This window comes from Carassius gibelio, chromosome B3, assembly GCF_023724105.1.
Source record: "Carassius gibelio isolate Cgi1373 ecotype wild population from Czech Republic chromosome B3, carGib1.2-hapl.c, whole genome shotgun sequence".
Classification (NCBI taxonomy): Eukaryota; Metazoa; Chordata; class Actinopteri; order Cypriniformes; family Cyprinidae; genus Carassius; species Carassius gibelio.
Window position 1 is genome coordinate 28,216,630 of NC_068398.1, and position 24,959 is coordinate 28,241,588.

The 24,959-nt window shown below is 38.8% G+C and overlaps 1 protein-coding gene across 9 annotated transcripts; it reads right to left on the reverse strand.

Moving 5' to 3' along the window:
• Window positions 1-366: 366 nt before the first annotated feature.
• On the reverse strand, window positions 367-24,731 carry LOC127952885 (rho GTPase-activating protein 15). 9 transcript variants are annotated; one of them, XM_052551740.1, is made up of 20 exons: window positions 24,438-24,731; window positions 23,828-24,160; window positions 17,546-18,441; window positions 8,474-8,950; window positions 8,111-8,323; window positions 7,444-7,524; window positions 7,188-7,289; window positions 6,758-6,844; window positions 6,278-6,340; window positions 5,744-5,811; window positions 4,642-4,729; window positions 4,399-4,500; window positions 3,879-3,977; window positions 3,716-3,803; window positions 3,497-3,619; window positions 3,259-3,357; window positions 3,097-3,174; window positions 2,536-2,670; window positions 1,851-1,956; window positions 367-1,664 (listed from the first exon to the last, which is right to left on the reverse strand). In XM_052551740.1, the coding sequence occupies exons 3-20, from the start codon at window positions 18,380-18,382 to the stop codon at window positions 1,490-1,492; spliced, it is 3,021 nt and encodes a 1,006-aa protein (XP_052407700.1). In that variant the 5' UTR covers window positions 18,383-18,441; window positions 23,828-24,160; window positions 24,438-24,731; the 3' UTR covers window positions 367-1,489. The 9 variants fall into 9 exon arrangements, with proteins under 9 accessions (XP_052407700.1, XP_052407703.1, XP_052407699.1 ...); XM_052551743.1 differs by having other exon boundaries at window positions 5,744-5,808; window positions 24,280-24,731; XM_052551739.1 differs by having other exon boundaries at window positions 24,280-24,731.
• Window positions 24,732-24,959: the final 228 nt, after the last annotated feature.

Here is a 24,959-nt window from a genome sequence, read left to right on the forward strand (position 1 = left end):
TCAGTGATTGAATGCCACACTGCTATTTTTTTGAACACACCCCTTTCAACTAATTCAACTAATTGCCCAATTGCACAGCCTTAAGAGCGTGCATATCATGAATGCTGGGTCTTGTTTGTTTTCTGACAATCTACTGAACCTACTGGTAACTTGTTTGCCACGTAGCAATAAAAAAATATACGAAAAACCTTGATTATTCTGGTTAGTCACATTGTACTGCTATTATTTTGAACAATACTGTATGTGTATATGTGTGTGTGTGTGTGTGTGTGTCATATTTTTGAGAAGTCAGACAATCTTAGGAACTGGTGATGGAAAGATAAACAAACAAAGACAAAATAAATAAACAAAGACAGGAACCGAAAATTGTGAAAATGAAGGCAACATATTTATTTATAATTTCACACATTGCATTGATCTATAGTCCAGTCTAAATATCTTTTCTTTGTTTTAAATTGATGTCCACACTTTATTATCTGACATAATGACTATATAAATGCACTCTTATAATACTAAAAACATTTATTTATTTTTTTATATCCATTTCCTACATTTCTGAAACTACCAGTGTAAAAACTATGCACATATTTGCATAACGTTAAATATGGTCTAAAGTATTTGTTTTATTTACAGAATATTTATCTCTGTAATAAAAATGAAATTGCCAATTATTTCTTTACCATATTTTTTATATAAACAACCAATTTAAAATATGTACAGTCTAGTCTACATCCACAGAGTTTGTTCTTAAAACGTAATGCACATCCACTTTCATACTTCTGTGCAATGTCCTGTCAGCATTTTAGAATAATATTTCATCTTAGAGACTAAAGACGGTACAAAATGTTAGTCATACTGTTGATTGATTAATTAAACCCCTTTTTCCGAGTCTCATGCACAATAAGGTTTAACCAGTAGTGCACCATATAGGTGATCAAGAACACATCAAGTCCAGATGTAACCATCAAATCTTTGTTCAGAGAAACATAACATTACAAATCAACCAAATATCCATACCTTTGTCGAGTATCTTTACTTGTTCATACAACATTTGGCCAGAAAACCCGAAGGAAAAAGCTGTTTGGCTTAATGAAAAATGTTGTTTTTGGTGAGTAGCAATAATATACAGTATATTATTCAGTAACACGTACAAGTCTGTGTGCTGTATGTTTAATACCTTTAAAGCAATTGTTGCAATTAATGACTACACAACTGTCTCGTCTCGAACAAAACATTCCGACAAACTACACATTTTCTTTCTTTATAAGATCTGTTTGATCATCTCTCTTGATTTCAGTATTAACAAAAACACAGGTTGCAACGAGAAAGGCGGTTTCGAGGAGCAAATCCTCTTCATGTTTCACAATGCACTTATTTGTTGAGACATCTTGTCTTTGATTGACTGGGACGGTCAACATCCAAACAGTCGACAGAAAACAGTCAGTAACCTTGTTCATTTGGGACCGTGGGTCCTTTCCATTGGGTGATTTCATTTGCTTTGGAAGAGCTCACTGAACTCGTTGAGGATGAGCTCCACGATCTGGTTCTGGAAGACCATGTGCATGGTGATGTTGGACTCCTCCTGTGGTCTCAGCAGCGTTGGACCGAACACGATGGCCATACTTTGGACAGACATGCGGTTCAGCTCACCATGTTCAATCACTCTGTGGGACAGATGGGTGGACACTCAGAACTGCTTTTCAGTAAATACAGTGAGGATGCATTTAGGACTTCTAGTTTTTCTTTGAATGATCTGATCATTGTTAATACCCAAGACAAGCGGAAGTAACAAAATAAAACAAAGAGGGTCATCATATCACATTCAAACCGAATGAAAAATATGTCCATACTTGCGAAGATGTCTGAAGAGAACCTCCATGGTGTCATGGTTGGGCAAAGGCAGGTTTCTCACTAGATCTCGAATATATGACACTTTCTGGCTGTAGTCACTCATTTCTAAAAAAAAACAAATACAGTTCTTGAGCCCTTAAACATGCATGAATGAGGTTTTGGTTTTAAAAAAATTAAACAGTGTATTGTTTTTGTAGATATTCCCCACAGTCAAGTGGAATCATGAATCATTCATTTCTGAGTTCATGATGCATTGCATCATTTAGGAACAAAATCATAACCAAATCAAATTGCTGTCAAAGTAAATATACATCAACAGTTCTCAAGTCAAAAAAATATATTACTTTCAATATCTAGCTTTTTATGAAATAAAAGCTTTTTTTGTCAAAACCTAAAGGCACATTTCACCCACAAATGAAAATGTTGTCTTCATTTACTCGCTCTCAAGTATTAAACACGTAGGAAAGATAATTTGAAGAATGTTAGTAAACAAAGTTACTGGAAGCCATTGAAAAGATACGGAAATCAATGGCTACTAGCAACTGTTTGGTCAGCAACATTCTTCAAATTATCTTCATTTGTGATCAACAGAATTTTCATTTTTGGGTGAACGTAAAACAAAAAGCAATTAATAAGAAAAAAAAACACTGATGTTGTTGTCTAAAATAGGACAGTAACACTCACGAATGGCAGCGATGAACCTTTCAAAAAAGCTGAAGGGGAAAAGAGGCTCAGGAAGTTCCCGCAGGAAGAGCTTCAAAGCTCCGGTGATCACGTGGATCTCTTCCCACTGCCCATCCTCCAGATCCAGAGTCTCTTCTACAGAAAGATAGCAACATACAGTATTATATAGTCAATAAAACACTATTGTTTATCCACCACTGCTATAATAAATAAATACTCAAAACTTTACTGTTCACAGAGATTCCACATTAATTTGCGATTTTACAACAGCAATTATTTATATTAACATTATTTAAATTATGTTTATAGCCATTTACGATAAAATTAACTAAAAGCATATTTTTACAGCATTGTACATTGTACAGCATCGACTGACATTCTGAATGAAATCCTTCACTATAACTGCAGTAATTCAGGAGTTCTGGCGCACTGTTACCATGGTAAGTGTGTTTATCTCCAGCATTCTATAAACACTGGTCATCTCCGTCCTAATGGTGGATGCATACAGTTCAAGAGTTGAAAACGCAGTTAACAGTGATGATGTGTCTAGCTCTTGTTTACCATGATCAGCTTTATATCGCAGCTTCTGGATGACGGCCAGGTTCCCGCTCACTCTGTAGATTCCATCTACTTTCAGCCCTGCACCAGGCAAACAGAATCGGACGCTTTAGAGAACTTTTCTCACTAATGAACTTGGAAACAGACACCAAAATGAACGCTCACCCCTTTTCTCAACAGTTCTGATGCACTTTTCCATAAACTTGGGCACGTTTGTGTTTTCCCGATGACAGAGGGTGTCTATGTGGCAGCCAAACACATTATCTGTAAAACAAAGTCAAAACGATTTTCTGTGAACATAGGATAAGGACAAGTCCACAAGACTTTGAAAGTGAGTCTTCAATATGTATAGACCGCATTTAAATCACAGCGACATTCGTTAAGCTCACAAGTGGATCCGAACCTTTAATGTAGCCCTTCTCTTTGACTGACTGCAGGGTGGGCCGCCGCTGGAGGAACTTGCGCAGCTTGGTGCGAACACGGCCCTGTTCAAGGTCTATGCTACTAGAAGAACTCAGTCTAGTTGCTGTAAGAAGAATATTTGAAAATACAAAGACGCTGAATTACGGTAAGTGATTAATAACAGCAATGTGTTTGGTGTGCATCTGATTCAGTTACTGACATTCACTCTTCCTCTCTTTATCGGCAGGCAATGGAGATTTTTCCGGAATATCTTCTGCTTCATCCTCCGAGTAGTGGCCATGGTCCTGCTGTGAAAGATTATTTTAAGAGCAAACATGACGGGATAGTGTGTTTTCCTGTTCCAGACTGTTTGTGGCACTCACCAGCAGTTTGATGGTGTCTAGAATGATCTTGTGCCAGTCGTGTATGATGCTGTCTGTGTCGTACTGTATCAGATACTCGGAGCCGTGACGTGTCTTGAGCTGCTCCGAGACATGGACAGTGTTACACGCTTTATTATTCAAAAACATGAACTGATAGAAGAAGACAAGAAAATCTCTGAGGGCAAAAGCCAACAGTTACTGCTGTCAATCCATGTCATGGTAATAAATATTAAAATATTTGTGCATAAGATAACCTACCACTCCCTTAACTGCAACACGTGTTACTAATTGTGCAAATATTCTGTCAGCATTTGTGTTTTATTGCCAAAACAAAGGTCAACAGTCACACTTGCCAATGACTAAACTGTCCACAGTGGAACATATTAGAGTTCAGAGGAACAAATTCAGTCTTAATTCATGGAAAAGCAATGTAATACAGGATGCTGGGTTTTTTATTTTTTATTTTATTTTTTTGCACAAGCTATGAACAGGAAAGACTGTCAAGAGTCCCAGTGCTCACCTCTAGAACATTCTTCTTGCTTGACTTCTCTTTAGACGCCCATGATAAAGTCGCTCCCTTCAGTTCCACTGTGTACTCCGGGACGATCTGAGTGCTCTTGGTCTGCAGGAGTCAACCGAAGGCTCATTTTATTTTACTTTTTTATTTTTTTACATACCAACTATGGGTAATAAGCCGTATATATCCAATATTGACTAAGATGATTAAAAAAATCTAATATGTAAACAGACTAAGTAAACTTACAGACATCCCAGCAGGTGTAAATTTCGGGTCTTTGTGGAAAGTGAGTATGCCATCATGGAGGACAGTCCACGACTGTGCCCAGTTCTTCCTGCAAAGACAGCAACAGCCATTTCAGAGCAGAGACACATGGTAAAACACTTTAACCCTCTGGAGTCTAAGGGTATTTTTGGGGTCTGGAGAAGTTTTGTCATGCCCTAATATTTGTGCTTTTTTTCAGTTGCTCATAAACATCTAAATGGCTAAAGTATAATCTCACTGTAATCAGCACAAACTGGGCTTTAATAATATGTGAGCAGCATTTATGTACATGATTGTGTTTTTGAGAAAACAATGTTTATGCGTGGTTAGTGAAAAACAAAAAATGTTAAATCACTTGAATAAGGCCATAAAACACATACATAACATTGGTTCCCGGGACTTTTGAGAACTGGAGCTTGTAGTCTAGAATTTATCTTTCTAAATTATGTGAAAATCATCTTGTTTACTCACTTACAGAGAACAATATATTGATTGGAATTTTCTAAGACACTTTTTGTTTGTAAAAGTCATATGCGAGTAGGCGTCAACTACCATGAATATAATTGTGATGTACACCTTGAATATCTGTAATCTGAGGGAGCAAAAAAAAATCTAATTACTGAAAAAAAATCACCTTTAAAGTTGTCCAAATTAAGTTTTTAGCAATGCAAATTATTAATCAGAATTGAAGGTTTGATATATTTACAGTGGAACATTTACAAAATATCTTCATGGCACATGATCTTTACTTGATATCCTAATGATTTTTGGCATTAAAAAAAAAATCTATAATTTTGATCCATACAATGTATTTTTGGCTATTGCTACAATTATACCCCAGCGACTTAAGGCTGCTTTTGTGTTTTGTGGTCCAGGGTCAAATATTTGATTTGTTTTCCTGCAAGTTGAAGAACCTGCGAACGTTGTGAGTGATATTATTAATATATTTACATAAATCTCAGGGGGTTGACAAGACAGTTTTTGAATCCCTGCAAGAAAAACTACACAGATGACTAATTTGCATGCTTTTTTTTATTAATACTTGAAATATGACTGCACTGTTTAACCACAGATAAAGCCCCACCTCAGCCTTTTTCCATTCTCAGCCACTTTGGTCTTGTTGAGAATCCCAGCCTTCTCCATTGATGACTGCTGAATGCAAAAGATAAGGGCTTGGATGTTAAAGGGATAGGATTTATTACAAAAAAATAAATAAATAAAAATAAAAACATGAAAATGAAGGACAGACAAAAAAGCTCTGTCTATTTGCCCATTTCATAATGACAAACCAGTAAGAGCTAAATTTCAGAAAACTTTGTGTGGTGTGAGTGCAACAAAAAAATAAATAAAAAAAAGAGTTAGTTTGTGTGGTGTGAGTGCAAGAATATTAATAAAAGAAGCGTTAGTGCAGGTCTTTTGGTAGCATGTTAAGTGAACGACGATGGAACAGCATGCCACAAAACGACACGATCTACAGTTACTAATGAAAGACACACATTTTAAAATGAAGCACTGGACAACAAGCAGTTATGTTAGTTTTCATCTAATGCACGACGTGTTAGTTTTGGACCCCAATGCCGACGACTTAACAGGCCCAATAAACAAGCTCGGGACGCACATGATGAGAATGTGAATCTGTGCTGTGACTGGACAGGTTCCTCCGCCGCCTGAACTTTTTATCCTTGAGAAAGGGAACAAAACCTTGGGTTCTCACTACAATCTTGGACTTCTTTTCACTTTTGTAGAGCAAATTACATTATATTGCCCATTTTTGATAAGCAATTAGTTTATTTTTTACATAATAAAACTTAATTAAAAAAATAATAATAATTAAAGCACATTATAAAACCCTGATAATGGCAATTTACTTGAGACTTAAAACATCTTTTTTCATTAGCATGACCTTAAACAATGGATCATAATTAGTTTTGGATCATGCAGGCAAATGCATTCAATTAGGGGAACTTGACATGAATGAGAGCAAAATGGCAATGCAATGTGAATGAGACTGTTACACATGAATGGGTTTTGGTGAACTTAATGACACGAGGTAACAGCTCGACTGAGGGCTGGAAATAACAGAGGTCATGTTACATACGTAATGCTGTGATTCTGGTGAATTCCCTGAACTGAATGCATCACAGGCATTGTCAGAGGCGATCCGCCTGTGTGAGGGGAAAAACTTCTGCAGGAGGAAAACGAGAGAGAGAGAAACAAATGAATATTAGCTGGTGGAAAGTGGTGCTGTGGTGTGTCAGATCAGGTAGCAGATGTATCCTTCCTTCCTGTTGTGGTCACTGATGTAAGCTGCAAAAATAGCTGAGAGTGAAACGCCTCACATGAGACGACATCCCTCACACAGTTTGCTGAAACTGTGAAGAAACCTTTTGGTTTATCTCTAACTGTCTCTGACCTCTATAAGGGTTCACAAGTCACAGGATAAAAAAAAAAAAAAAAAGTCAAACAACTGTGTACATCTAAAATGATATGAGCGAACAGATCCGGGTTAAGAGAGTGGTGAAACTCACCAGGTCTTCCTGAGACACGCTGAACTGGGACGGTTTCAAGACAGGCTGAGCCTCTTGGTCCGTTCCATTTCCATTGACCGGCTGAACAGGTGGGACTGAAGCCTTTACACACAGCCAATAAAGGTCTCATGAGCTTATACAGAGTTCAGGGTCAGATATGCATTGTTAAAGAATATACAAATGTTTTTATTTGACCAAACGCAAACAGAGAATGAAATACAGAAACTGAAATGTCCAAAGAAAACCAGACACAGACCTCTGGAAGGCTCCACTGACATTTTGACCCATCTTTTAAGTAGAAATACATCTTCCCCTTGTCATCCTTAGACTGGATCCACTGCGATTGGGAAAGAAAATTATTAGTTGTGGTTTATTTATTAAGCGACTTATTCTTAAAGAAGATTAGACTCTGAAATTATTTGAGCATATGCAACGTGGAGATATAGACCTACTACAGAACTATCTGACCAATCTTTCCCTAAGACCCACACATTCCTTGCCTCTACCATCTTTATTACATTCATTCGCTATTTTGATTTATTTTGAATAAGTAGCAACCCCGGCTCTATTTTAAACTTGTTTTGAATCATCCCCAATTATTGTCTATTAAAATTAGAGCAGACAATCAGAAAATGTTAACAGATTCTGTATAGACCCGATCCCTCCTCCGTTTTTTTTTGCAATGAGCACAGTTGTGGTATCATAAAGTCACCAACAGGGGGCACTAATACATACAAAACAAATAGCTATAAATCGACTAAATCTCCGGTAATATCTTAAAAATGAAATAAAAAAAGAGCTCTTACAAATATTAATAATGCATTGCTTTTTAAATTTAGGATTCAATTGGTTTTAGGACTTAAATGAGCACTCCCAGCCTTATGTGTGTGTGTGTGTGTGTGTGTGTGATGAACTCTCATTACCTGTTCATGTGTGTGTTCATTTGTGTAGACAGATTTTCCATCGGCCCCTACAGAGTGAGCCCAGCCCACAGGAACGTCTTTATGCATGTCCACAGCAGCCCTAGGGATGATGGCGCGCTTGATTTGGGGCAATTGAAAATCCTTAGGGAGCTGAAGAGAAATATGGGAATCCTCACGCTGATTCGCTGGGTAGTCCTCCTCTGGAAGAGGTGGCTGTGGAAACAAAAAGTCCACAAAGAACAGGGACAGAAATCTGCCAGTTTAGATCCATTTTTTGCATCCTTGCAGAATAAAATTATTAAAATAGTCTTATTAATCATAATTTTTTTTAATGGTAGAGCAGATAGAGAGGCAGAATCTTACCGGTCCGTTTGGCTCCTTGCCCTGACTTTGTGTCTTATCTGGAGAGGAGGGAGGTGGAGGTGGCGATGGCTCTGGGGCAGTCCAAGAGGACTGCTTCAAAGCATGATTATAATAATAATGTCTCCCAGTGGTCTCGTCCAAAAGCTGCTCCCAGTCAGAGCCCAGTGAGTGTGCTGAGGACAGGGTGGACGCAGGTATGGGGGAGGTCACAGACTCCATACCTGCTCCTGCTGGGGGGCTACGGGGATCGGACCAACTGCTCTGTCCTGTGCCAGGGTGGTAGTAGTACTCCTTACCGCTGCTGTTGTCAGTGTGGACCTGCCATCCGGCCGAGTTGGGAGGGGAGGCGGAGTCCGGAGCAGGAGTGAGGGTGATGCCGGGCGACGAGCAAGTTGAAGAAGAGTTTGAGGGGCGAGGAACGCTCTTCTTCAGGTCAGTAACGTTGGCATACACAGCTGTGGCTGGGTCATTCTCTGTCTGAAGAGAGACAAGAAAGACGATGTGTTGGGTATGATAGCAGCTTCTACAGGACTCTGAGAAATCATCATCTGATGAGCATCAAAGCATCAAGGTCAAAACATATTATAACAAAGTCCATTTAAGTACTGTATATTATAATCAAATTAAATGAAATTTCACTTGTTTGACTGGATTAGAACAGAAATGTAAAAATATATATATCTACTCATTTCTGTCAGAAAAAGGTCCTGTGAGCTACTTTGTAAGGTCCAGAGATCTAAAATAATCATGTGCTGACATAGTTTGACTAGTTCAACCGAATGTGCTTTCGTAGCAAAGACTGAAAGCATGAAAGAATTGCACTTCATATTTCACTGGACTTCTGGATTTCTGATGTGTGTGTAATAATTGAAAAAGTAAGCTTTAATGGACAGATGATGTTGAACGGACCACATCACACGGAGCATGGCACTGACATGACATCATGTCAAAGTGAGGAGTGCATCTGTCTATGTCCCATGCAATAACGTCCATTATTCACCTGAACAAAGCTTTATAGAAACCTGATGAAATCAAAGAGCTATGGGAAGACAATCCTGCTGGAACCGCTCCCTCGATTCAGGAAAACACAAGGACGTTTATGTGGAATCAATTATCTTGCCAGCTTTCATCTCAGACTCTTTTTCCCGTTAATAGAGTTCTTCAGTGGAATTTATAAGAAACTAGAAAAGACCTCTGCACTTAATTGGAAAGTTTGCCCAAAACATTAAAAACCAATAAATTACCTCATGCCGGTTAATTTTTTTAAATATATTTAATTAGTTATATAAGAATACAGGCAACTTAAGAGTGTGAACTGTTAATGTGGCCAAGTCACCATTTGTGTGAAAAAGAGCAGCCTGTACATTCTGCTAGCTAACTCCTCTAGTTAAAAAAAGACATTATTAGTGCTTCAGCCGTCATTAGGTGTTATAACTATCATGGCTTCATGGCTAAAAGCTAGACTGGAGCCCTGCTCACCTGTGGAAAGCTCATTTGTCTGAGAAACATCAACAACAGGCCATCCTAATGAAAACCCGTGTTTGTTTAGTCCAAGTGAAAGTTTCACTAGATACCATGTTCTTCCAAAATGAGGAAGCTGCTAGATAATGTGTTTTCCACCGCACACTCTCTGGGGAAGGGAAGCCAAGATCAAAACATAACAACAGCAGAGGTTTCCACTGCACCATGAACATCTGAGAGGAGCTGGATACACGCAAAACACTGGAGCGTGGACCACTGCCTGATGGAGAATCACAATAATCTGATACATGCATCAGCTAAAAAATAACCCAAGTACATCAAAATAATATAAGATTAAATATACTCCGTGTGTTTACAATGCAGCAAACAGAACAATTTGATTTTACAAGTTTATTTTAAGCTTAAAAACATTGTCTCTCTGTAAAATAAATTCTGATAATATGTTTATTTCAAGTGCTGTAAATGAACAGCATTTTTAAATCACACTTGAGCTTTTTGTTCACTAAAATCATGCAGGGTGACAAAGTACATAATAATAAATATACACAATAAACACAAACACATATTATGTAAACAAAAACGTTCTAATACAGGGTCTATAAACTTGAAATGACCCATTAGCAATTACAATATATTGATGGATTCAGTCAAAACACAAAAGGTAAACCCGTCTGACCCGGTGTCACTTTCTGAACTAGCAATAACAAACTTGGAGTAAAAAACTGTTGGGTGAACAAGAGTTTCTTTTAAGCTAACAATAGCAGGGTAGTCTGACAAGCACGATATCCTAGCTGCGTATCTGTCACAGCATTCCCACAAACCCCAGTCCCAGTCTCACAATGCTACCTTGTTTACCGCTTACCTTACGAAACCTCAGAAAGGTCTGCAGCCTTGGCATAAGTGTACGGCAAGCCTTAAGGATCACCTCTTTTACTTCCATCCCAGCAGTCAGCAAGAAAAAGCTACTATCATAAAAAAAAAAAAAAAAAAAAAAAAAAAAAACAAGACCTCAACAACTGTGTTCCTGTGTCCACCTGAAAGGAGCGAGCGTTTCAAAACAGCAGAAGACCTGGAAACGTTTTTCTGCTGAACTACAACAGTGCAGTCCTGGCTAACAGCTGATGTACAGTGAGCAGCGATTCACAGAAATTGGGAATTTACAAACCAACATCAGGCTTTAGAGGAGGGGCACATAAGACTATTTGACAGGAAAGTTAAAGGGGATCTCCTGAGGGTCCAGCAGGCATGCATGTGCGCACATACAAACACAGAAACCTCAACCGGGAACACAAAGTAACCGCTGTGGGTGAAGAGACTCATGTTAAACTATCATTTCCTCTTGAGGTGGAGTAATGCAAATTACACTAAACAAACATAATCATTGGCTTGGTAAACATCCTGTGATCTGTCAAAAAGGCTACAAAAAACACAAGAATGTGAAGTCAAATCAAAGCCACGCTTAAAGTAATAACCTTCACAGTATGTCCCAAAGTCCCATCATCCCAATAAGGGAAGCAGTGCTTGGAAACTGAAATCACAAATTTCGTCTCTCCCCTAACTTCCTCTTTCCTGCAAAACAAGCCACTTGCAAATATCTGAGATGGGATTCTAGTGCAACCAAATCAAGAGGTAAGTCTAGATTAAAGGCCAAAGCTTTGTCATTCAAATAAAACCTCAAAAGCGCTTTACTTAACTGATTCTACTTAAAAGGTGACCCTGTGCTAAACTATATTTCACAGAAATGTGGTAATGGATCAGACCTTTCTTGCCAGGATTGCGATTAGAATTGGCAGGTTTAAAAACAATGACAAGCTCAGCTCACAAACACATTTTAGGGATGCTTCGAAACCCCTAAATCAAGTTATTCAAGTCTGGCATTATGTAGCTCAGCTCAAACCTCAAATAGTTTGGCTTGTTGGGGAGAGGTGTGCTATCTATGGCAAAAAATGTTGGCTAATTAATGACAGAATGTCCCAAAACATCCTTTAGACTTGCACTAAATGGGGGGTCCGAGCCATATCTAAGATGTTATGGCTGGTTGTGTTGCACAGGCAAGCGATGTAAATGTACTCTGGTAATTTCATTGAAAAAGCAGAACTCTGCACCTGCACTGGTGTCAAGGAAACTTCAGCTGAGTTTCATGCATCGTTTCAACTCAACACACTGACACACAGACCAAAAAAAAAAAAAAAGAGTAGCAGGGTTCAAGGAGGACAACAGCCCAACAAATTAACCTCTTTTAAGAGTTCATGTTTTAGAGAAAAAATAATAATTTTTAACACTTTAATTAAGATCAAAATCCCTTCAAAATCAAATATTTTTCATTTAAACCCACGAACTACAGTAATCTAGCAAAAATCAGTGCACAATCATTTATGTTGCCCATAGTCTCAAAAAAGTCTTATGGCGTAACACTTCAGAGCGTTTTGACCTCATTCCATTCTTGATCACGGAGTTTACAGACAGTTCTTCTTTTTGCAACACAAACAATAACAGAAACCAGGAACACTTGTGTCCCAGTGTTCACAAAGTACTTTCCACGATTTAAATGATTTCCTCATTGCTGTTCACTTAAGTCTGATTAGAAGTATATATACACGTGTCTGATTAGAAGTAAAAGAATCTGTATTCATCCAGATGACAAATATTAGTCACAAAATATATCCCACAGATTCATTCAAAGGTTGATCACAGGGCAAAATGTTATCTAAAGTTCTGAGGATACCATGCTAAATTTCAGCACATCTGTATGCTTCTCAGAGGTTTTGACTTGCTCATGCTATAACTGCAAAATACCCATATCCAAAAGAGGCTGCAGAATTTATCAATTTGAAATGCAAAGAAATAACTAGAAAGCCATAATACGCAAAAAAAAAATTTAACAGTCTGCATGCAATTTAATTAATCAATGAAACCCCTTATTCACACAGCTTATACCTGTAGGTCTAAGCGATTCAGAAAGCAAGTGGCCTTAAACAGCTCCACTCCATCGAAAGGTCAATGCTGCACAAATTAATCAGTTAAATGACAGATTTACCTCAAAGGTAAAGCATAATTCTGCTGTCTATAAAAGCTCTCCATCTTTTCCAATGACCACTTAAGATTTCTTTATATAGCTATATATTTCCAGGTTTAAATTATACTTTATTTATTTATTTAACCGTGTTTTAACATTGTTTTAGTATTTATAATGAATGTGAAAACTGATTATCCTGTCTAATAATAAACATAAAATAAAAATAAAAAACATACAGTAAATAATAAACATACAGTAAATACACTGCAACGCAATCATTTAACAGCAGTAATGAACCTTGACTTATTGGTAAAACAAGGTGTGGACATGAAGTCTACTTTATGAATTGTTTAAGCCTATAGTTCAACCTCGTTTTTTTTTTTAAGCAGTGTTAAAACTTACTTCACAGATGCAGGTAACCAAAGGTGTAGGTATTAAAGCAACTGTAGAGCTGCTTAAGAGACAAATTATATATATATCAACTGAATTGATTCATAATTTCACATAAACGGACTGTTCACGCTCTAATTTGTGGTGAGTCTAGAGAACCTAATCATTAAAGCCTTCTAAAAACCGCAGGACTCATTTGAGTTCTGCCTTTATCGCGTCAAGAGCGGAGTGGAAATATATATTTACCTGTATTTGATTTCGGCTGGAGGTCTCAGATGAATCTTACCTGTTCCTCCACAGAAGAGAGAGTCGAGTCCGCTAATCTGAAGCGGCGCCTGTGACCGGAGGTGAACTAGGGAGCGGCAACCCACCTTGCTTGCTTTATTTTAACTCTTTCTTTCCCAAACGCACAAAAGTGGTGTATCCTTTGTAAGTGTATTCCTGCCTTTAACTCTTAACATTAGGCCTTCTGTAACGCAGTTACACACAGTGCCTATATGTGGGTTGGGTGGGAGTTGTTCTGAACTTGTTTGGGTTTAAAGCACTGAAATTAGATTTGGAGGCCTTCGGGAAGAACTCCTCCTTTGTTTTGTAAACGTGCCAGTGGTTGAGAGGCATTTTAGTCAAGTCAAGTCACCTTTATTTATATAGAGCTTTAAATAATAAATATTTCGTCAAGGCAACTGAACAACATTAATTAGGAAAACTGTGTCAGTAATGCAAAATGCCAATTAAAGGCAGTTCATCATTGAATCCAGTGATGTCATCATTCAGCTCAGTTCAGTTTAGCAGGACTGGACCAGCTGTCATATGTTCTCTTGGTTGTTACCACTAGGTTAGACAAATATAGGTAATTACAATAGCTTATAGGCATATAAAAGTGACTTGGTAAAAGTCAGCTATTAGTGATAGAAAATTGTTTGCTGCTCCCTTAATATCAGAATAGAGCTCATGGACATTCTCGTGAATTATCCTCTGTAAACTATGTTGCAGCATGAAGTCATCTAAGGCCCTTCAGATATGTCTGAAGTTTAATACAGTGCTGGTTTTGTGAGAGACATTTGTCTGCAGCTGATTGTTAGACGGACTAACAATGGCTCTGAAACCTGACACAGGTGCACAGAGAGCTCCACTCCCACTGCGCCGCTCTCCTTCACTTCCAAACACATTCCTAGCTGTTCCCAAACAAGACTGGGACTGCACTGATTCTCATTAGATCTGCAAAGGGTTACAGAGTTAGGAGCAATTATAAGCGTACTGACACTCACTGCGTTCGTTCATCCATTTCTTGTGATAAAACAAAAGACAAAATAATATGATGATGGAAAACATCAGGTTTCAGTGAAACGTTGAGAGTTGTTTTGTCCACTTTGCCTCATTTCAAAGCATCCGAGTAGTAGAGAGAAACTGGGAACATGAAAATGAATCACTAGATTCCCTGGAATTTTTTTAATAAATTTATTCTCTTAAGAAACTGAAATGAAAACTAACGTTTCATATTTAATCACTTTCTCTAATGGAAGCTATTTCTGTAAAAAAAAAACAAAAAAAATGTAGGCCGAACATCTCTCTTTCACTCTCGCTCTCCATCTACCCACAAAGTTTCAATGTTTCAGTGGATTTATGACAAACAATTTAATTTACCAATGCAGTAAAGAATGGGACACTTTGAAAATGACAATAAAAACCCCTCTCTCTCTCTCTCTCTCTCTCTCTCTCTCTCTCTCTTTCATACTCAGTATTCATGTCCTTCTCCCTTCGCGTTCTGATGAATTTCAAGCTTCAGGATCATGTAGTGTTTTTGAAACGGAGAAGCTAAAACATCTGTGCCAACAATGGTAGCCGTGCAGCTGCAACACCAAGCCTGACTCAGATCCCAACAGTGTCCCGAGAGATTAACATGTTCCCCTTTCAAGTTTACATGCAAAAAGCCAAATAATAGGTTTCTCTCTCTCTCTATCTATCTCTCTTCCACCATAAATGTATTATGAACAAATAACACAATTATAAAATGTAGTCTCATATTTCAGGTTTGAAATTGAAAGCATTGTCTGCTGGAAGTGAGATGCATTTCTTTTTTGTATTCTTTAAGAGACAGTTGACACAAAAGAAACCTAACCCTGTTGTGGCATGCCCTGTAGCTTTTCTCAACTGAACTCTGTGGCACAGTGTGTCCACATTTTTCAAAAATTTGTTCACACACACACACACACACACACACACACACACAAGAAAAAGGGATGGGCGCCCTGATAACCTGTAGGCCACAAGCAAGTGCATTACAAACATAGTCAACGCAAATCAAACTGGAAAGTGGATTTTGATGTTTTCTTTAGATACAGTTTGTCAGTTTGCAGGGTAGTGGCCATCGTGCTGATATATGTACACATGGTTTTTATAGGATGAGAGTTCTAGATGTCTTTCATAGGCTTAAACACACACACTTTACCACACTACATCCTTCCGTTGCTGTAGGAAAAGCTGTAATATCCTGTTCTGATGTCACGAAGGAGGGTGTCATTGTTAAGCGGCTCTCCTTCATTTCCCATTGTTTTCTGTGCTTTATTTCATGTGACTCCCAAAACAGCTGAGTAACTACTTCTTACATGAACAAAATGCCACATTGATGGTGACCTGATCACATCAAGATAACGGCTGTCTGTAAATTCTGTTAGTGAAAGTAGAAGATAATGGGTGCCAATTCGTTTACAGTTAATCTCAATTCTATACGAAAAACATACTGCTTTGCTTTGATTTATCATGCCAACATCGCCTCCTAGTGGCCCACTTTCATAAAATGCCCAAACATTTCCTTTGATACACACTTCCTGTTCTACTGCTTTCCCTCAATAGGATTTATGCCGTTGCTTGCCAATGCTGCTAAGCGGAGATAATATGTGTCAAAAATACACAAAGTTTAAAATAAGAGTTTAAACCCAATACAGAACTTCTTTTGCATATAAGCAGACTGCAAATGTCTGTATGATGATATTCCATTCTAGCTAACTTTCATACTTTTCTATCTCCAAGACAGAAGACATATTTAGCATCACAGTGTATGTGAAAGGCAATGATGTAGCTGGGTTAAAATGATTCATCACAGCTACTCTACAGAAATAGTATGGTTTAAGGAACAGTTAACAGTGTCATTTTGAAAGAGAAACCAATGCTTCAAAGAGGATTTGAAAACAAGCATTCCTGTTTTGATCAGCAGATCCTGTTAGACTGTAATCTGTAAGGCATGCATGATCTACAAAACTTCACGACTCTTTAACTGTGGTAACTCAAAGTTTGGCATTTCTAGTTAAAGGGATCGTTCACCCAAACATTTAAATTACCCCATGATTTACTCAATCTCAAGACATACTAGGTGTGTATGATTTCTTCCTCCAGACGAATACAATCAGAGTTATTAATAATAATAAAAACAATTGTCTTGGCTCTTCCAAGCTTTTATAATGGCAGTGAATAGTGGTCGAGATTTTGAAGTCCTACAAAGAGCATCCATCCATCATAAAAAGCACTCCACACAGCTCTGGGCTGTTAATAGAGGTCTCCTGAAGTGAATCGATGCAGTACTGTATGTGAAAGAACATTATCCATATTTAAAACTTTATAAACCATAAATTCTACTTTCTGCTAACTGTAGTACTCATGTAGTACACAACAAAGTGGTGACAGCGGATGATGTAGGACGCAGCTCTGGTGAGAATATGCTAGTTTCATGAGAACCAAGTTTTATTCACAGCAAAGGAAAACCAGTCTCCTCTTGGCTTACAGTATATAGAAATACTCCAACCTTTACAAATCCTCGTTTTGTAGTTCTAATTTAAATGTAATCTGTGACCTGTGTTTTATTTTGCTCTGTCCACTGCGCTTCCGTGTTCGCCATAACATTCGTCTCCGTCATCTGCTGGAATGCGACATTCAACTGTTATGGAAGCTAGAGATTCCAGTTTATAACGTTTCTAACAAAAATGCATCGATACGCTTCAGAAGGCCTTTGTTAACCTCCATGTGGAGCACTTTTTATGATGGATTTATGCACCTTTTGTTTGACTTCAAAATCATGACCCCCATTCACTGCCGTTCTAAAGCTTGGAACAGCCGGGTCTATTTTCTGCCTTCAAATTTTGGAAAGGAATAAGAATTTAAAAGACATTGTCAGATAGCTCAAACTGTACCTTTATGGGTGGAGCAGAACATGATGTGTTGGTCTGAGGGTTTGGCAGTCCAGCAGGTGCTTGGTCCGTCAGTGTCGACAGGTCCAGATTCAGATCCGATATGGATTCATAAATATTCTCCGAGTCTGGTGATGGCAGTGGGTCTGAGCTAGAGCTTTCACTCTCTGGCGTTATTGGGGTTTCCGGCTCGGGGGACTTCCTGTGGGGTTTGGTCTCGTTTAGGTTCTTGATGATGGGGAGCTCCACAGGTTTCACAGGGATAGGTTTATGGAGTGGGTCAGCTGGGCTGAAGCTGGGCACTCGAAACTTATCAGGCACCGTTTCAGCGTGAGAGCCGAACAGCAGATTGGCTGCTTGACTCATCCTCTTCTTCTGATGCGATGAGTCTGAGGCAGAGGCCGTGTTCAGGGAAATGAGGGAGTCCGAAGGACCGCCATGTTTGTAAGAAGGGGGCTCGTGTAAATCCAAAGGAACTCCAAATGTAGACATGCGGTTTTCTGTCTTGTTGTAATTCCCTTTGGAGCGAAGTTTAATTGTTAACTCATCAGGTTTGCGGGCCTCTATGAGGTCGGTCACCACAGGCTTCACATCGGGGCCTGGAGGCTCTCTGAAGTCTAGAGGTGAAGGGATGTTGGCTGGAAGCTCCTTGACATATTTAGCAGGGATATAAAATGGCTTGGCTCGTTCATCTTTGCAAACTTGCCACCAGTGATCGTTTGTTTTGGCCAGGAGGATGTAGCGCTCGTTGGGTTTAATGGACACCATGTGACCATCCCGGCCCTCGTATTCATATTCAAACTCCACCAGCACCAGGCCCAGACTGTTTAAGGACGTCATGTTACCCTATTCACCTCTTGAGGGAATCAAGCTGGAATCATAGCTCAGGAAAGGCCTTCCTGTGGGTAGAAAACAAATGAGAGGATTACAAAAAGCAATTTGAGCAGAAGACACGGATTACTGTTTATTTGCTGCCTCACATTTGAGTCACGAGCAAAGAGCACCTGCTGCATAAATGCAAAGACAACAGCACTTTGGCTGACCTTTCTACAGGTCCAGCTGTTCAGACTTTGCCCGACGAGCCTGATTCTATCGAAATGAGATCACGCTGCTCCTTACACAATGGTATGTCTAAAGTTGTGTGAACTGTCATAAAGAGTAGAAACAAAGTACACCAGAAACTGCTAGTAAAATTCACAAACACAAAGAAACAGTAGTGCTTTTTGTTTTGTTTTGTTTTTCCCCATATGAAATAAATAAGTCAATTGTATTGCCATGGTGAAGTCACTGTTAATTCTAATCAAGCACAGTATTTTATTGCATCGGTGCCACATTCCAAGAACTCGGAGTCATTTTAAGCTAACAGTGGAGATCTCTAGCCTACACCTTTTGTCAACAGCTGATGTTTAACCCAAGAGAAACAAGGCAGGCAACTGTGGTATGGTCTATGGTGTGCTGATATGGACCAATAACTGAGGTTAAATGCCCCAGTTCTGATCAGTGACCTGAAGTAACCAATCAAGCATGACCTCCACAGACTCTCAAGAAAGATCACAGCACCTTTTTTGGAATGTAATAGTAATTCAAATCACATTATAGTTACAATCATTTTATACAGCTTTTAAATTATTAGTATTACATGAGTTAGTAATATTACATCTATACAAAGTATGTGTTTAGAGGATTATATTAATTGCCAGTTTCTCTGTTTACTCAAAGTACTTAAAGAGATTCACTCTTGACGCAACAGCGGTTTAATGTTTGCTCAGCGACCTCTATCACTTGGTAATCTTTTGTATGTGGTTTGACTACTGCCTGTGAAGGAAAGGAAGTTGACTGTAATACCAAAGACAGATAACAGCATAGTGTCTGTAATCAAAGTGCTATTTAGAATCAGCTGCCAGCAATTTATGCCAAAAAATAAATACAAATATTATGTCACTGACATTTTAAAGAACACTGATTGATCTGATTGCCAGAGCACTGGAGACGTGACGCATTGTGTCAGTTCTACTGGAAATATTACATTGCTGCCACTTTGTTTTTATTATCTGATGACCACTATTTCACTTGATCTTTTTAAAAGTCTGGTTTTCGCGGTGGCTGTTTTTAAAAGACTTCCTTCTTCTTGCATGTCTAATACAAAGAGAGAGAGAGAAGGGAAGACATGCTGCACTGTCAGCAACAAAAATGTGCTTTCTACTGATTTTAAATGTGTGTTCTGGTTATATCTATGGTCATATAAGTTTATACTTGGTTGTATAAATGAATGTGAAACTGCAGAACTTGGTCAGGAGCTTCGAGTCATGCCAAGATGTCAAATGCCTCAACCCCAATGTGCCGTGCTCCAGTGTGTTGTGGTTGTTTGAAGCGGTGTCAAATCAAAGCAAGCTTGTTTCTTCAATCAAACAATTCTCCAAGGATCTTAAATGCTTTTCTTTTATGTCTAGTCACAGCACTGATTCAACGCACTGTAGATGCATATAGCTCCGTGGCTCTTTCAGCAGATGAGCAGCATTTCATACACTACTGGGTTAAAATAGACTTATATAAATTGTTTGTAAATAATTAGTGTAATATTATTCAAATAATGTAATACATTAGAAGAAAATACACATTCAAATATGTAAAGTAATCATAACTTAAGTCAGTTAAAACATCATAATCATGATCTGAAACATTTACAATTAAGTTTTGCAACTAAGCACCCTACGACCATTTAGGTTTTAAAGATAAAAAGTGAATAAATTAGTTGTCATCAGTGCAGAAACCATAATCCATTGCGATTTATTTGTCATTAAATAAACTTACATTTCGCCAGATTGGCCTTCATTCAAGTCCTCGGTGACCCGCACTCACATCTAACCAAGCCTATCAGTTCTCCAAAAAAACTCGTTCGGTCTCATCGGTCCAGACGTGCTGTGTCAAAGTACGCAATCAGTTGAGAGTATCAATAATCCGAAAACCGAACCGGTTGTTGACTCGAGAGCGAGAACCGCTCCTGCTAAGTAAGAATTTAAGTAATTTGTGGATTAGTGCTTAATGGAGACACGAACCATTTCAAAACGATTCAGTTCGATCTGGTGAACTGGTTCGACCGGTTCACTAAGAAGAACCGGTTAAATCGAACGATTCGTTCGCCAACCGGATATCACCACTAGGCTACAATGCGCGCGAGTGAAGTGAACCGAGGACTTTATTGAGGGCGCATTTGACGCAATTAAGTTTATTTAATAACAGATAAAACTTACTGCTAAATGCAAATGCAACTAGTTATATTAAACAACATTTTAACATGATTAACATACAACAGTCAAATATATTTTGAGCTGGACTAATAAACTACATAAAGTGCATTTAGCTTAAAATAAGTAAAATTATATTAAGGATTTTACTAGAAATCCTAGACTAGAAAACCAGACAAAATACTACACAATGTCCACAAAACTCTCCTAAGTTCATTTGTTAGATATGTAAAGCACTCTTTATGTGAGCAGTTTGCATCCTTCCAGCCACTACTAAAATAATGTAACTTGAAACAATTATATTTTTCAAAATTATTTGTCATCGATGTGAAGACGAGATGAAAACTGGAAATCGATTGCCTTACAACAACAAAAAATAAGGCAAAATCAAGTTTGTCTCTTAGCCATATGAGAGGAGAAAAATCTTTGTAGTCTGTAGTAGACTTTATCAGCCTCTTGCCAAAACAACATCAGCTGCTTTTGAACAAGTCAAGACAAGTCTCCTGAGAGTCAGACAAGATGGAGAAACGCCACCCTTGCACACATAACCAAGAAAGTTTGTAGACAAACACAGCAGTCCTTAAATAATAAATAAAGTAAATAGATAAGTAAACAGAAGGCCAGACCAGGTGGCAATGGATCGAAAGGAGTACTTGTGGTCTACAAAAGGGAAGGACATTGCGTAATCTAAGAAGCAAGTGGCTAAAATCACCGTTATACATTTGATTCCGAGAATACATCTTCTCCATACTGATTTGCAGTTAATGCAAAGATCTCTGACTGGCTACTTAATGTACTTCACAAACAATTCCGCTTTAAAACGGTGGGCCAGAACCTGTTTGACCACTTTTAAGCCAGGAGTTGAACAGCAGCGGAGCAAAAATGAGAGGAACATCAATGCGTGATTCATCATGTTGGAGGAGTCTAAAAAGAAACCTCCTTGGAATCTGCTCAAACTGTATTCGGGGGGGAGGGGGTGTCCTTCCAGTTGAAAATGTCTGTTAGCGTAGAACAATTGGAGGAGGCCGTTCCCATTCAGACACTGTTTAAACACGGAAACTCCTTGTTTTTCTCTAGCCTGGCTTGCTTTGACCTTGCTGTGCTGTCTGGTTCTCTTACAGGATGTTCACGGCGGGGGGAAATGGGTCTTCATGTGATGTGTTCACTCACTCCAGCACCCGGTCATATTTAGAATTAGATGTAGGGCTCTCCTAAACACTTCATATTATCTCCTGTCATATATAGTCAGCCCAAGGTCTTCAGCATCCCGTGTGTTTTAAATAGTTTTGTATGTCTTTCATAGCCTGTCAGGTATACAGAACAAAGAGATACAAAGAAGATACAGAGAAGAAATTCTATGTTAATGGCCGTTCTCTCTTCCTTTTCCTTGTTACCTCAGCTCAGATGTTAAAGGTTCTTGATGGAACAATTTAGACACAGAGGTTCTTCTGTGGCATCATGAAGCACCTTTATTTGTAAGGGCAGCTGGGAATAGTCCAGGAAAATGTCAGTTTTGTGACTCTCTGCATGGCACCACAAGACAAGCTTCTGCAGGGTGCATACGTTTGAACTAGTGAGTTTGGGTATATTGGTGTAGCGCACCATTTTCACCCGATATGGGATAAGTTGACACTAGTTGTCTGATTCCATTCAGCCTAAGGATTTTAAACAAGTTCGATATTTTCAGACAATTTCAGAACATGTTGTTTTCATTACTCACGTGTCGCCTAGCAATATTGCGCACATTTCTGTGCGAGTTTGTTGTGATCGGAAGGACTTTAAAGTCTGGCAGTGAATGATTCTCAGCCGTTTAATGTATGATGGCCAGTTTTCCTCTCTGACTATTTTCAAAGTCGGCGATGCCTAATGTTTTAAAATCCATTCAGATTTTAAAAGTTGTGTAGTGTATTCCAGCCTTGACTTGTTTTTTGTTGAAAATGACCAAATCTAACACCAGGTTTGATGTAAGTGATATCCAACTTCATTATCTGCATAAAACATGATGGAAATCAACAAGATGAAAGCGGAGGAGATAACCTTGAACAATAATTTTTGAATTGAGTTACATTCATGTATAGCTAGTAAAATTCCAGAAGATGTGGAATGAAGTTAATCATTCATATGGACTATACTTTTACAATGCTTTTTGGGGCAACTAATCTATCTGCTTTTGTTGCAAGGAAAAGAAAAGCCTGGACTCTGCCTCACATCAACTTTTGTGTCCCATGAAGGAAGTTAACCAGTTGGCCAGTCTCAGATGTGTGCAGTTAAAATGTCCAACCAAAACCTGCTGTGATTTTCAGATTTTAACCCACACAAAGCAACGGCCTCAGAAAGTCAGAAGGGTTATTCTGAGATGAGCACACAGCGAAGACCTGAGGGAGAATTGAGATTCTCTTCTGAATGTGCAGTGTCGGATAGCAGTACCAGATCTGCGGTGTTCCAGTGTTCCTCCACACCCACACCCACCAGCCCAAGTCACCTCAGGAATGCAGAAAGAGCACTCTTACTCACTGTGCAGTTTACACAACAGAAATAAATGTCTAAAATATATACTCTCAAAGGGAATACATTGTTTGCACACACCTAGAATAGACTAAGCATGTATACAAAATGGTTCCATTGAGCATATAAAGCTGCCATCCCAATATCTTAAATCTTCAGTTTACGGTGATAGTGATGATCACTTACTGACATCGGCGCGTAACAAAACTCCTATCCTTATCACAGATTCAGCACATAAGGCGACAAAAAAATCAAGTGCTGCTTACATGCACTGATTTACTGGTCTCACATCACAGCGTTAGATGGCTCACTTCGCATTTTCTTTGTAAACTGCAACATGCTGCTATTTATGTGCACGGATAGCCATTCGTCATGCAACATGACAGGAAAAAGGAAGGTAGCTGTTAGAGGTATCTCAAACTTTAAGGAAAAGTCATAAGGCTAAAAATAAAATGCACAACACCTCAAGATAGAATGAGGTTTATGTACAACAACAAGTAACCAAATCAGTCCTCAGAAGTCAGAAGAAGTTTACCTGCTGAGGCGGGATCGGCGCACCTTCTTCTCCATATCTTTGTTTCTCTCTTTTCTTCTTCTTCAAGTTACATTTGTAAGAACCGTCTCCTGTCGGTCTTCTCTTTTCTTTAAAACTCTTTTCCTTCCTCGGTCTGCCTAATGTCTTAGACAGGCTTCAGTCGTTCCACCTATAGCTCAAAGTTCCAGCTCTGACAGTTGTTGTTCAGGGCCAGTGTGTGTCCGTGTGTGTGTATGTGGGCGGGTGTACATACACGCTAGAGCTTTGTGCCAGTTTCAGCTTGCCTGCCTCCTCTGTCTGCATTCATTTCCTGTTCCAGCACACACATCGCAGCTTCAGAAGAGTGAGACAGTTAGCAACAGGAAGAGAGAGAGAAAAAGAGATGATGGTATTGCTATTCCACAAAAGCAATAATGCATAACATCCTTATCAAATAGGTGCATCTTTCTCACTTTCTGCACATTTGTTACCACTGGTTCACGCTGTGTTGTGCCTCATCAGCAAATCAGGTCACCGGAAAGTTGGTGGGTGAAATCAATTAACAAAACCAGCAAACAGGAACACATGACTGAGACTACAACTGACAGGAACTGACAAATTGTTTTCTCACCTGTAAAAAGAAGGTTCTGCTTTCATCGCTGTTCATTCACGTGATGCGATTACACTTTTCTTGACATATATTTCTGGTCCTAGTGAGCAGTAAAAAGGCATTTTCAGTCTAGCCTAAATCTCAGAGACATTCCCTTTATTTTCATGTGCCACTGAATGAAAAACATCAACTATTGCAAGTGCTCTCCATGCAGTTTCTATGAATAACACCCAGTGGTTGATTCACACCCATTTGGGCTCTGGTGGTTTCTTCCCTCCCTTCCAGTTTGCACAACCCCTGATCGCTTTTAGGCTGCCCAAAACTTAACTACCACTAAGACATCTCGTACTGAGCACTGAGGGTTAAACAGGAACCAAGAGGTTAGCAATCACCCTCAGATTTGTGACAACATGCCCCACCCCAGAAAAAAAGCAAGCTTGTTTTCTGGGTGGGGCAAGAGAAGATTTACTAGTGCCTTTGGACTCTGTCCTTTCAGTGATGTTCCATTTGGGCGTGCTCTTGGAATGCCATCCTGGAATGAAA